General features: G+C 33.8%; 1 protein-coding gene across 1 annotated transcript in view; it reads right to left on the reverse strand.

The window, feature by feature from the left end:
- Nucleotides 1-14,266, reverse strand: part of LOC106132211 (neuronal acetylcholine receptor subunit alpha-7) — a 59,960-nt gene that overhangs the window by 9,893 nt on the left and 35,801 nt on the right. The window contains exons 6-8 of the mRNA XM_060948705.1: nt 8,826-9,006; nt 1,813-1,888; nt 977-1,171 (exon numbers count right to left, since the gene is read on the reverse strand). Of these exons, the coding sequence (XP_060804688.1) occupies nt 977-1,171; nt 1,813-1,888; nt 8,826-9,006 (452 nt within the window). The remainder of the gene's footprint in view (nt 1-976; nt 1,172-1,812; nt 1,889-8,825; nt 9,007-14,266) is intronic.

Raw genomic sequence — 14,266 nt, forward strand, 5'->3', positions numbered from 1 at the left:
TATCTAGCGGAAACCCACGGCAAATCTATTTGAGGTAACTTCAAAAATTTTGCCGATTATAGAATGAATCTCATTTGACAGATACAATATTCGAACAAGTGACAATGTTGTTGAAAACAGAAGAGAAAACACTAAAAGAAAATGCGAATAACTAAGTGTCATATTCAACGAATTAAATAAAATTCTTCGGCCACATGTTGACATTTCAATCGATTTCCTTTTTGGTAGAATAAATAGTTTACACACGCTTATTCATTAAACTAGCTTAGTAATACTTTAAACACTACAATATAAGTTTTTTCAATACAAAATTTTCTTTATTGTTCTTTTATTACTATTCAATTTGTCAACGTTTGCCGTTTTTTTCTATTATCGAGTTTAAATGTCGCATTTACTATAATCGAAATTTATGTTTATTGATCTCTAACTGCGTTTCGTAATTAACATGAGGTAGATACATCTGAAGTAAAAAAGGAAGCAACGTGACTTCTGTCATCACTGGCGTCTCCTAGTGCTGTACCTATCAGAGGAACTGCTTCCGACGTAGAAGGCAGCTTTTCAGCGACCAGGTTGAGAAAGACAGTCAACGATAGCAATATCGTCACACCTGCCAACACCAGCCAACTATTAAGCTGGATTTTGTCACTCATCTTTTCAGTAATCGTTACTATAAGTCCACCAGGCGTAAGTCCTTAACTAAATTTATTTATACATTTTTGATTTAATTAAAAAACCGTTTAACCGTTTGCACAGAAACAAGGTAATTTTCTGTGCCATCTTTTTTTTAATATCTTTTTTTTAATCATGGCTGCCGATATTTTTTTTCGCTGATTAATAGCTATTCCATTCTTCAAGATTCGTTGTTCATAGCCAAAGTAAAATGTTTATTATTAACTTATTTAGCTAAGACTCATCATCAACAGCGTCATGTGTTAATTCTTCTACTGCGTCTACTGTAATATGTGTAATTACTAACCAAGCGTCAGCTTTTCTCCAGAGTCAGGCGGTAGCGTGAAGCCCAGTAAAGCCATGGAGGAGATCAGGACGCACGGCACTATCAGGTTGAAGAAGTAGTACAGGGTTCGTCTCCGGATCATCACGGTGAAGGTCACGTCGACGTAGGGCTCCGGGCAGCACGCGTACGTGATCGTGTTCTTCTTTCCCGGCATTCCTGTTGAAATTTCTTTTTTTAACAAGAGTTATTGTGATGGGAAGGAGTTTTTGATGATTGATGACATTATGTGATGATGAAAAGAAAATGTTGAAGAAGTGCATCTTCATGTCTCTTGTAAGTAGAAAGGCAAAACAAGAGATAAAGATGGGTGAATTTAAACCAAATGAGTAAATATTTTAAGTACATACATATATATAATCACGTCTATATCCCTTGCGGGGTAGACAGAGCCAACAGTCTTGGAATGACTGATAAGCCACGTTCAGCTGTTTGGCTTTATGATGGAATTGAGATTCAAATAGTGACAGGTTGCTAGCCCATCGCCTAAACGAAGAATCCCACTCCATCTCTTCCCCATGGATATCGTAAAAGGCGACTAAGGGATAGGCTTATAAACTTGGTATTCCTCTTGTAGGCAATCGGCTTGCAACCTGCCACTATTTGAATCTCAATTCCATCCATGAAGCTGAACGTGGCCTTTAAGTCTTTCGAGACTGTTGGCTCAGTCTACCCCGCAAGTGATATACGTGACCATGTGTATGTATGAAACTCATGACTGAAGTGACTATATGTATGTAAGTACATGACTCATGACTGAAGATTGTTTATCTCAAATAGGATGAGTAAAATAAACTTACCTATTAAATACCATTCTCCATTTGTGATGAAATCGGATAGATCTCCACCCGCCTCGTCTTTTAGCACCAGATCCAACTATCGGACAAGAGTCAATGAGCAACCTGTATAATTACATGGTCTACAAGAAGGACCATGCATTTTACTCATATTTTTTACATGCCACTGTGACATTTGGAATTGGGATTCTGGAATTTCGAATATGTCCCCAATGAAACTATTCTAAAAATATCATTAATTAATTGTTAAGTGCGAAAAAAAATTAACATTTAATCTTTTTTTTTAATATATCCTCATTTCTGCAGTTAAGATATATTTATTTATACGTGCGTCTCTATAGAGTTCAAAAAATAAGCACTATGAGAGCAAAATTTATTTTTTCCAAATTAATTTTATATTATTTCATTTATAATCAAAATTAAATATTTTTCTCAGTAATAATCTCAATTCTATTATTGAGCCAAACAGCTAAACGTGGCCTTTCAGACTTTTCAAGACTGTTGGCTCTGTCCGCCCCGCAAGGTATATACACGAGATGATATGTATGTATGTATGCAGTAATAATACACGTATATTTGTATATCCAAATTTTCATTTCACAAAACAATCATATCTTTATAGGGATTTATTTTAAAGTAGTTTCATGGGTAAGGGATCTGTTTTAGAGAAATGTGATAATCTGTTTAATGTAGGCAGAATACTACTTATTACAGTTGAGATGCTGAACATGCAAAATTATAATGAAAAAATATGACGCCGTACGGAACCCGCGGATCATTTTATCTGATAATGAAACTAATATTACATAAAACACATAACAGAGAAGACACTAGGAACAATTTCTTAGCTCCACATAGTTATAAATTATAAATGCAATAGTTATAAATGCTAAACATAAACTAAAATAAAAAAAAACAGTACTAAAGTATTTTAAATATCATCGACATGCAATGATTAACTCCAATAATTACATATATGTGTAATCACAATTAAAAAAAAAATCTGCCAAGAGTTTTTAAATGTACATTAATAATTGTGTCTACAACACAACTTTTCAAGTTTTATTCACAAATATGCATATTATTAAAATTAAAGCAATCAGGAACAATACATAAATAAAAATCTTCTGTTGTTATAAATTAATACATTTCAAAGAAATCACATATTAGTTGTAATAAAAACCAGTAGTGGAAACAATAAAAATTCAGAAAAGGAACGAAGTTAGATTAAGATGCATGCACACAATCCTGGTAATGAGTTTTCATAGTGGAGGTATTTTGCTGGAAGTTATGACTGGATTCATAGGAAAAACTTATAATTAGATTGAAGCATCAACGTGCATGCAAAATATGTTGGTTTTACTTAAGTGTTCTATAATATAAGTGATGTTTATAAACTTAAATATAATTTGGATAATATAAAGAGGATTCGAGTAATAGAAACTATCGCTGTTTCGCTTATTATGACCACATGAAACGGGACAGTTATAGTTTTTCGCGAAATAAAAACGGCGTCGCCCGTATCTTGCTACGAGGCAGGAAATATAAGTTAGCTTATAAAAAAAAATATGTTTGAATAATACTTGCGACTTTTATAGCAATTATACAGGCAAGATACTAATACTCCCTATTTGCAAGTTTATCCACGTCAAGCAAAATCTATACTAATACTCGTACGAGTATTATAAAGCTGAAGAGTTTTTTTGTTTAAAGTCGCTAGTCTCAGGAACGGTACTGGTTCAAATTGAAAAAATATTTTTGTGTTTAATAGACCATTTACCGAGGAAGGCTTTAGGCTATTTATCATTACACTACAACTATTAGGACCGAAGAAATAAAGGAAAATGTGAAAAAATCGGGGAAAATTATTCCTCCTTGAGGGTTTCAATGATGCCTAAAATAACTATTCCACGCGTACGATGCCGCGGGCACAGCTAGTAACATAAATTTCTGAAGGTCAAGGACTTACTGAAAACTCTTTCTACCATCAAAATCGCAAATTATAGGTACCTACTATAAAGGAACAAATAAATATATTTTAATACAAAATGTATTATCATGCCGTTGCACACTATATTTAAACTACGGCCATCTTGCAAGCGACCTCATACTATCGCCAAATACGACGATTTATCTCAATCCGTCTTAATATATACAAAAGCTTCATCCATATACATATAATAAAACTGTAACTCAACTTTGTCTGTACATTGAAGATATTTAAGAAAAAAAATTATAAGTGGTCTTTTTAGGGTCAATAGAAGCCAAAACAATTTTTTTTAGAATTTTTGTCTGTCTGTCTGTCTGTCTGTCTGTCCGTCTGTCTGTCTGTATGTTTGTACGCGCATCACGCATAATCTACCGAACGGATCTGAACGAAATTCGGCACAGATATAGTAAGTAACCTGGATTAGAATATAGGCTACTTTTTATCCTGAAATTCTATCCCAAGGGGATGAAATAGGGGGTGCAAGTTTGTATGGAACTTCGTCATTTTTGATTTGAATCGATATAAAAAGCTATAAATAATTATACATACATACATACATACATATGGTCACGTCTATATCCCTTGCGGGGTAGACAGAGCCAACAGTCTTAAAAAGGCTGAATGGCCACGTTCAGCTATTTGGCTTAATGATAGAATTGAGATTCAAATAATGACAGGTTGCTCACCCAACGCCTAAAAAATAATCCCAAGTTTGTAAGCCTATCCCTTAGTCGCCTTTTACGACATCCATGGAAAAGAGCTGGAGTGGTCCTATTCTTTTTTGTGTTGGTGCCGGGAACCACACGGCACTATAAATAATTAATTCTTATATTTATTATGATGATTAAAAATAGCATTTTATTGATTGAATTCATTATGCTTTGTTGATTGATTTAGTTCCCGTGGTTTAGGTATTTATTTTTTGACCACCCGATACGAGATGGCGCCTCATGAGAATTTAAGAAATAACACGATTGTAGCCGCCGGCAAAATTTTTAATTAATTAAGTTTTAATTAAGTAATTTTAGTTTCGCCAGTACTTACTGTTTCACCACATCTTTAAGAAGATTTTTTTTTATGTATGAGAAGATTTTTTTATGTAGGTAGTTTGGCGCACCCCGCTTCGGCGACGGTTGCCATGTTCCTCAAGATTAGCAGGAATAACACACATAAAGCAACGTCAGTACTTACCGTTTCACCATTGATTTAGTTCCCGTGGTTTAGATATTTATTTTTTGACCACCCGATACGAGATGGCGCCACATGAGAATTTAAGAAATAACGCGATTGTAGCCGCAGGCAAATTTTTTTATTAATTAAAAATTCTTTTTTCATTGATTTAGTTTCCATGGTTAGGACATTTACTTATTTGGAGAAAATAACAGGGAATCGCATTATGGGTGGTACCACTGTATTATTTTGTGTGAATATTAGTTTATGTCAATGCAAGGCTCTTATTCTAACCAATCTTTTTATGGAAGCGAAATTAACGCAGGCGAAGCCGCGGGCAAATGCTAGTACAATATTAAAGTGACTGATAACCCTTTAAAGCCCTATTAGGCGAAAATAACATTAACTGTTCATTTTTGCTGAGTTTTACGAAGTCGGGAGTTCGCAAACGTTCGCGCTCAAATCTTGACGTTTCTATGACTCAGCTTTTCCAAATGAACTCTTTAATCTCACGCCGAAACGGAAGGGTATATCTTTCACTTCAATCTTCATACAAATAAGAAATTTGTAAATTTGTTTGTTTGTTTTTACTGCAATGATATGAAGTAGAAAACATAACCTTGTTTTTATTGCAAATGTTCTACCATCCGTCCATATAATCACGTCTATATCCCTTGCGGGATAGACAGAGCCAGCAGTCTTGAAACTGACAGGCCACGTTCAGCTGTTAGGCTTAATGATAGTATTATTGAGGTTTAAATAGTGACAGGTTGCTAGCCCAACGCCTATAAGAAGAATGTCAAGTTTACAAGCCTATCCCTTAGTCGCCTTTTGCGAAATCTATAGGAGAGAGATGGAGTGGCTCTATTCCTCTTTTAGGCGATGCGCTAGTAACCTGTCACTATTTGAATCTCAAGTATATCATTAAGCCAAACATCTGAAAGTGGCTTATCAGTCTTTTCGAGACTGTTGGCTCTGTCAACCCCGTAAGAGATTATAATATGTATGTAATGTAACAGCCACCGCGTTCAGACTGCAACTCCCACGGTACTATTAACCTGCATTCAATGTGCACTAGGCTTAATTCGAAATTCTCAAGTACCAAGTTATCATGCATCAGATGAAAATACATACGTACATACACACATATGATCACGTCTATATACCTTGCGGCGTAGAGAGACAACAGTCTTGAAAAGACTGATAGGCCACGTTCAGTTTTTTGGCTTAAAGAAAGAATTGAGATTCAAATAGTGACAGGTTGCTAGCCCATCGCCTACAAGAAGAATCTCAAGTTTATAAGCAAAATGAAAATTATATGACAAATGCCCATTTGCTATTTAAACAAGTTGGTTAAGACATGAACAAGGGTCGTTCGAGACTCTGCCCAGGGGAATACCCGTGACCCTTGAATAATGAAACAAGGAACAATGTTAGGTATGTATCGGGTCCATATTTATATTATTTCGATCCGATATTAATACATAATTGAGTATGAAACTGTTCCTTTTATTTTCTACTAGATGCGCCCCGTGGCTTCACTCCCGTGGGAATTTCGAGATAAATAGTACTCTATATAGTCCAGGTTTTATTCTAGATGCGAACTTAATATAAATGCCGTGTGGATCCCGGCACCAATAAAAAAAGAATAGGACTACTCCATCTCATTCCCATGATATCGTAATAGGCGACTAAAGATTAACTTGGGTCACTTAAATTAAACAGCTGAACGTAGCCTTTTAGTATTTTCAAGACTGTTGGCTCTGTCCACTCCGCAGGGGATATAGACATGATTATGTGTATGTATGTATCTAGTCCTCCTTTTAGACAGAATAAATGTTATTTCTTAGAAATAATTAATATGAAGCTTTTGTATAATATTATTTGTATTGCTTGCTACTCTACTACAACTCATTTTAAATAATAGAATGCAATTCCTTCAAAAAGCAAGCTAATACTTCAATAAATAAATATATACGGGACGAATAACGCTAACTCAATAAGTTAGCCTCGAAGTAAGCTCGAAACTTGTGTTACGAGATACTAACTCAACGATACTATATTATATAACAAATACTTATATAAATAAACATCTAAGACCAAGGCCAATTAGAGAAAATTCGTTTCTCGTCATGCCGTAGCCGGGAATCGAACCCGGGCTCTCCGTAGTCACAGACAAGTTGACACTCTGCGCGACAGAAGCCGTACACATTACAGTCACGTACACAAAACAAATAAACTTAAATTATAACGGGAGAAACTTATAAAAGTGACATATTTGTCGTGTAGTTCCCAGCACTGATTACAACCCCCTCCATTCCCATGGTACCCGCAAAGTAATTACATGAAGCGTTATATAAGATTAAACATTAGATACAAAATATCTAACCCTTATAGTTCTAAAAAAAAGTAATAAATATTTTTAATCTGTGTCAGTTAAGATTCATTTTGTGGACGTCACACATTTCCTTAGGTTGGGGCTCAATGGAATATAAACCAAAAGAAAAACGGATTGAGTGGGAATAAAAGTCAAAAGTGAAGGATAAAAATATAGAATCGTTGTTTAAGCACTACTTATTCGAAAGTATCTACATATTTTGTGAGCCTTATTCACTTTTCACAGCCACGGAAAGGATTCATCAACTGTAGCATAATGGCAGCATTAGAAAAAATCCAACCGACTTCAAATTCATAAAATAACATTTGAAGGTTCTCTTCAATTTGTCCAAGTTGCCAACATTAAAATTTGATTTGATAAATATGAGACAACTTCGGAAGTATAATATCCTTAACAAAAATTATCTTCGCCATTCGCATACACATACAAAAAGCAAAACGACATTTGAATTGAGAACATCCTTTTTGAAGTCGATTGAAAAAAAAAATTCACACTCACTAACTAAACATTCGGACTAAAAAAAAAAATTTTCAACTACGTTCCGTACGGCGGAGTTAATTATTAAATAGTATTTTTTTTTGCTGTTCTGCTTCATTTTCTGTCTGCTCCATGCAAAATAGTACATACAAAACGTTGAGGATGTAACATTAGTTTGTTTTCTCACATGGTTCCCTTGGGCCTAACCCTCCTTATTTGTTTAACCTATTTTATGTATAAGGTCCACAGAGCACAAATATTTAAAGGGCAGATTCACTGAATGATACTGAATGGGTGACCGAACATAAGACGTGATAAGAGTTAAATACGAATCTATTTTAGTCTGTAGTTACGTTAATTGCATGTAAACTAAAAAAGTTAGTAATTTTTTTCATTACCCAATGTCAAATCTAACCTTACAATATTTGTACTTATGCCTTTCATAACTGCTGTTACATATTTACATTTATGAATTACTTCTAATTAATTTCCTACACTTGTTTGAGCTTCTTTAAGAAAAAAGAAAGAAGAAAATTCAATTTGTAGCCATTTAAATAACATAAATAAAAATAAGTGGAAGACATTTTTTAAAAGGTATTTTAATCGACTTTGACTTCCAAATCGTGAAAAAAAAAGCAAATACGATATTCTTTTCTACTGAAACTTCCACCCTAAGAAATGTATAATTATTTTTACTTCAAGTGTTTAACGAGTATAACGTTGATTTTTTTATTTATTAGCTAATACCAATAACATTCCCTTTAACAATGATAATGAAAGTCCAGTTATTGTAATAATTAACTATAAATTAATAATATACAACCTACACCAATGAGACTCATCGACATACAGGCACATTGACCTTCTGCAGACGTCCCTCTACGTCCTACTTGACCTCCCGGTCTTTTTTCGCGGACAAGTTTTTTTTTTTTTGATAAACATAAACATGTAACAGCAGCTACCATCAATTCAATCCTGTACCTGATTGCCATCGTAGGTCCAACTACCGAACTTCATGTCGCAATGTTGGTCATCAAATGGGAACCAAGTGATGTCCATCTTGCATGTGCTCTTGAAAATGCCCGGGGGCACGTACTGGCAACTGCCGTTGTTTCTGACCACCACGTTAGTCTGGTACGTCCCGTCAAAACCCTCGTCAGCACTATCGAAAAAAGTTCAACGTGATATGGTGCTGTATCAGCTAGGTTTCTTTGCCTGTTCGCAATATGAAGGTGGTAATTTGCTTTTGAATTTAGAACAATGTTTGTTAAAAAAATTAAATACGCAGTTAAAAAAGGTTTATGCTTATTTTTGGCCAGTTATTTTTTTTATGTTAATTCGTGGTTTCTAAAACGTTTTAGCTTTAATTTGTTACAAAAAATGAAAATGAGATCAACAACGGAGTTAATGCATTTTAATAATATTTATTCGGTGTTAATCCCCCGACCCTCATCAAGTCTCTTTTGCTTCGCAAACAAACGTTGTTAAAAATATCTTTGATCAATATAACGCTTTAAAATTTCATTAAAAAGTTTCTTTGAAGTTAATAAGGAATGTACCACTACATCAGAAATTGTTGCGAATACCAAGTTATTAAGTTTATAAAGAGGTTTAATAAAAGCGAAGTAATTAAGCAATATTACGGAGATTATAAACAATTTTTACGAAACTCACGAAAACATAAATCATAACGATTTATCTGTGCCAACCAATAAAATATTTTTCAATTAAAGGAGAATCTTTGACAAGAAGGAAAAGCGAAAAAAGGGATAGATTTATTATCATGATTAATTTATTTATTATTGCGTTTATTTAAGCTTTAACAGTGCCTCGGTTTCATCTGGGAGCGTTTAAAACTGCGGCCGTCATTGATAAAGTGTTGAAATACAACAAAAATAACCATTTATCATTGACAGCTACAGGAATCATCCTCTCGCTCAGCTACACCGCAAAAAAACGCATCAATCGTCCTTCCATTTTTCTTTCTGAATTTTTATTATTTATTTTATAACGCCTTGGATTCAATTAATTAGTTTTTTTTTTAAATTATGAAGAAAGTTTTTAGCATACTTTAACTTCAGCTTTGTAGTTCCTTTCAGAACTATAAGCAAACCTCTATGGTTTAACTTATATTAATATTTTTTCATTTCATTTCTTATATAAATAATTATAACTTGTTTTAATTATCAAAATTAATAATGGTCTTAAAAGAGTTGTGTATGTAACTCTATGGCACGTACTATAATACTCTTAAAAAAGGCATTATCTTAAAAAAGATTGGACAGAGGAAAGGCGATCGTATTGCGATAGAAATAAAGACGTGTGCGGAGCGAGACGATGACCGTGGTGCTTCAAATCAACGACTAGAATGCCGTACATTTATTTTGTGGCAGCACAAGTAGCAGGTTATTTTCACTAGCACGATTGTTACTTTACAAACTGTATTAACAGAATTTGAAAATTAAAAAAAAACGCATCATTACGCAGTGCGAAGGTAATTATTGAAAAAAAAATTATACAGAATTTAAAAATAAATATGATATACTGGCTGATTAGGAGAGCGTCTGTCTGCTTCTTTTTTTAAGAAAAAGAATTTATAACGACAACATTATTGTTTTACAAGTGTAAATATTTTTTTTGTCCGTCACTTATGTACTTTTCACGTTTACGAGCCAAGAAATGTAATTATCGTTATCCAAAAGGTATTCGCTCTCATAATTTGCCAGTAAACAAAAGGGTAAGTAAAAAAATAACAATAAAACAACGAAACTGCAAGTACCAATCGTTATCGTGCCAACCTCCTACTGTGCTGTCACAATTACTGAAAATTAATAAACATTTTTATGGTATATGTTTAATACAATCATTTAAAATTAATGAACTTAGTTTTAAAAGCCAGAATAGTTGTAATAATTACGCATTTTAAAATCATTATTTATTGAAATATGCGAAAAACTACGCGATATGCCATGTTTGTAATTTTTTTTTTTTAATTTTAGTAAGAAAATATCGTTGTGCATCTTTAATAAAAGTACGCATTGCTTACAAAGATATGAATAAAAAATACGCTTTGCTTTTTTCCAGCAGCATTTTGTAGCATCAAACTTCAAAGTGAAAAAAAAATACACTGATGAGACGTACTCGTATCTGAAAGAAAATATAATTAAATCATATAATTATGCACCACCTTCGCGCAATACAGCTGGTCTGTAAGAAATGATTACAATAATTTTCACATCAGTATAAATAAACCAAATGAACGAATATGTTAAATTAAAAAAAAACTATTCCTTAAATAAATTAAAAAAAAGAACGTCCAAATGACGAACATCTAAGAATTAATATTTAAAAAAAGAACTCATTAAAAAAGAACAAGCATTCTAAATTAAAAAAAAAAACATAAAAGAAATCTGTAAAACATTGCCAGTGAGAAATACGTGTAAGAAATTCCCCAGCGTCGGCTGCGCGGAGACGTCTGAAAACACGAAGCAGTTAAACTATAATTTGTCTAGCCGCCGCCGTCTGGAAGTCTGCTTAGGTTGAGAGCCTGCAATGAACAATATAGATTACATCGCCACGGTTAACTAACTTAAAACAGACCGTAAACAAGCGGGCAATGAATGGCGTAACATTAAATAAGTATAGTTGAAAACCCAAACTGTATATTGCACGAATTTAATTAACGAAAATTTAATCGGACAATCCGACGTAATTAAAATTAATTACATTGACTAATTGAGTCTTCTGAATAATAAAATTTGTGCTGTTGAGACATAAATGTTGAAAGATGAGTCGATTCTTTATACGAATTAGAAGCGATTTGTTAAAGTTAATTATTAATTAATTCCTCTTGAAATCTATGGCGTTTCAGATAATATAACACTGTGTGTGATGTGATTTGATGATGATGGACGATGTCTCTTTAAGAACAGTTCACATTGCAAGGTATATATAACTAGCTTGTGCCCGCAGCCTCGCCCACGCAAATTTAGCGCCAACTACACTCGCTAATTTAGATGATTTATTAGCGCCACCTTCATTTATTTATAAGAAAGTAGATACTTTGAAACCTTAACGCATGAATTTAGCGCCACCTTATAAATAATAGGTTTTTCGCAAAACTTTGTCCTTCTTCACTCTTATTATTTGTACGCGAAATTTTATGAAGATCGGTTCAGTAGATAACGCGTGAAGGGATAACAAACAAACAAACAGAGAACATTATATGAAGCACTTTTAAAACCGTGTGATTCCCGGCACCAATAGAAAAAAGAAAAGGACCACTCCTTCTCTTTCCCATGGATGTCGTAAAAGGCGACTAAGATGTAGGCTAATAAACTTTGGATTCTTCTTTTAGGCGATGGGCTAGCAACCTGTCACTATTTGAATCTCAATTCTATCTTAAAGCCAAATAGCTGAACGTGGCCTATCAGAGTCTTTCCAAGACAGTTGGCTCTGTCTACCCCGCAAGGGATATAGACGTGATTATATGTATGTATGTACTTTTAAAATAAAATTATCGTGTTCGTGTAGTCAGCGTTAATTAAATTTTAAACAAAATGTACCTACTTTTACACACAAACTTTTTCCTTTAAATGTACAATGAGGTTTTACGTACGAAATACGAATATCACACTAGGATTTGTACGACAACCGCAAAAATATGATAATGAATGTACAAAACAAAATGAAAATGTTACCCTTTTATAAATTGGTACATTATATTCAAAATGGCCGGTCATTTTCCAACGAGCTTCGCAGACATCTCTTTGTGTCCACAAATTATCGGGGCGTGTCATACATAATGCCGGATAAAAAGTAGGATTTAACACATAAAGTTTAAATGGAGTGGCCGTAAAGTTGCGTTCGTCTAGTGTCCTATAAAATTTTATATCAATATCTATTTCTATTAAAAAAATACGTATACAAGTTGACAATCTAACCGATGTAAGTAACGTTTAAAAAAAAACATTTTAATACCAATGTATTTTAAAGATTGAGTTAGGACTAATATTCATTGTAATCTTGGTTTCTAAGTTAACGGTCCTACGAGTTTAATTTTTATAAAAACATTCTTAAATAACAGACACATATAGGTTACTAATATTTGAATATAATATCACAACGTTTTCCGTTACTTTGAGTCTAGCTTAAGTGTTTTCTCAGTTAAATTCGTCCCTACTTAAAAAAAATAACAACACTATTAACTGAAAACGAAGCGGATACAACTTCTTGACAAATTCATAGTATCGAGAACTAATAAAGATATCACGAATCGTCTACAAACACGCCCAAAACGGATATCCGAAGTCGCCGCCCTAAAACCCATAAACCCGTTTTAGCAATACGCGCTTCGGGACCAGACAAATCCGAAGTATTGGAATCGTGTAACAAATTCCCCACAAAAGTGTTCACTGCTATGTAGTATTCATGAACGTTGTACGTGTAACCACTCGGTTGCTGGCGGCCCGCCAACCAAACCTTTGCTGACTATCACACCGTCTGTGCCATGTCTGTGCATAGAATTTAAAAAAAACAAAGTCAACCTTGCTGGTCATACAGATAACGTTCCCGCGGAATTCTTGCAAATCTCCGTATTTCGAATAGTTTGAAAATGGAATGAATTTGGTTGGCTGCGACAGCGTTAGAAAACAGATGTGTTGGCAACGAAAACATGTAAATCTCCAGCGCGGAATAACATCAAGATCGTATCGGTTTGTCAGCTTTCTTCGCTTCACTTGTATTTGAAAACACACTTATTTTAAAAACGCTTTATCGTACGCAATATGTTAAATAGTATATTACTTTCATTCGTATTTCTTTATAACGCCAAAATTATCAATTTTATGCTCCGACAAAAATTGCATTTACATATTTATATAATATATATACATATATAATGTCTTTAACCTTTACAGGGTAGATGGAGCCACGGGTCTAGGAAAGACTGAAAAACTCAACTTAGCAAGGCTAAATGATGGAATTAAGATTAGTTAAGAGAAATAGTGACCGCCTCTCACTTAACATTAACATTTACAATATTTATGTACATACATACCGTCACGTCCATATTACTCGCGGGGTAGATAGAGCCAACAATCTTGAAAAGACTGATAGGCCATGTTCGGCTGGCTTAATGATGGAATTGAGATTCAAATAGTGACAGGTCTATAATATGTATGCGTTCAAGATAACATATTTTACAAAAAAGAACAAAACCATAATGAAATCATTTAATATTTCCCATCAAAGCCTCATAATTACACAGTGAATAACACGATAACTCAGATTTATAACGCAGATTTCTGGTTCACGGTAGATATTCGACTAAATTAATTACGCTTCAAGTTCATCTGTTTTTGTGCTGTAAAAAAGGAATGTCGCAGCTTTATTACTTTTTGTGTGTTAAATTTGAAAGACTC

The sequence above is a fragment of the Amyelois transitella genome, chromosome 3, assembly GCF_032362555.1.
Source record: "Amyelois transitella isolate CPQ chromosome 3, ilAmyTran1.1, whole genome shotgun sequence".
Classification (NCBI taxonomy): Eukaryota; Metazoa; Arthropoda; class Insecta; order Lepidoptera; family Pyralidae; genus Amyelois; species Amyelois transitella.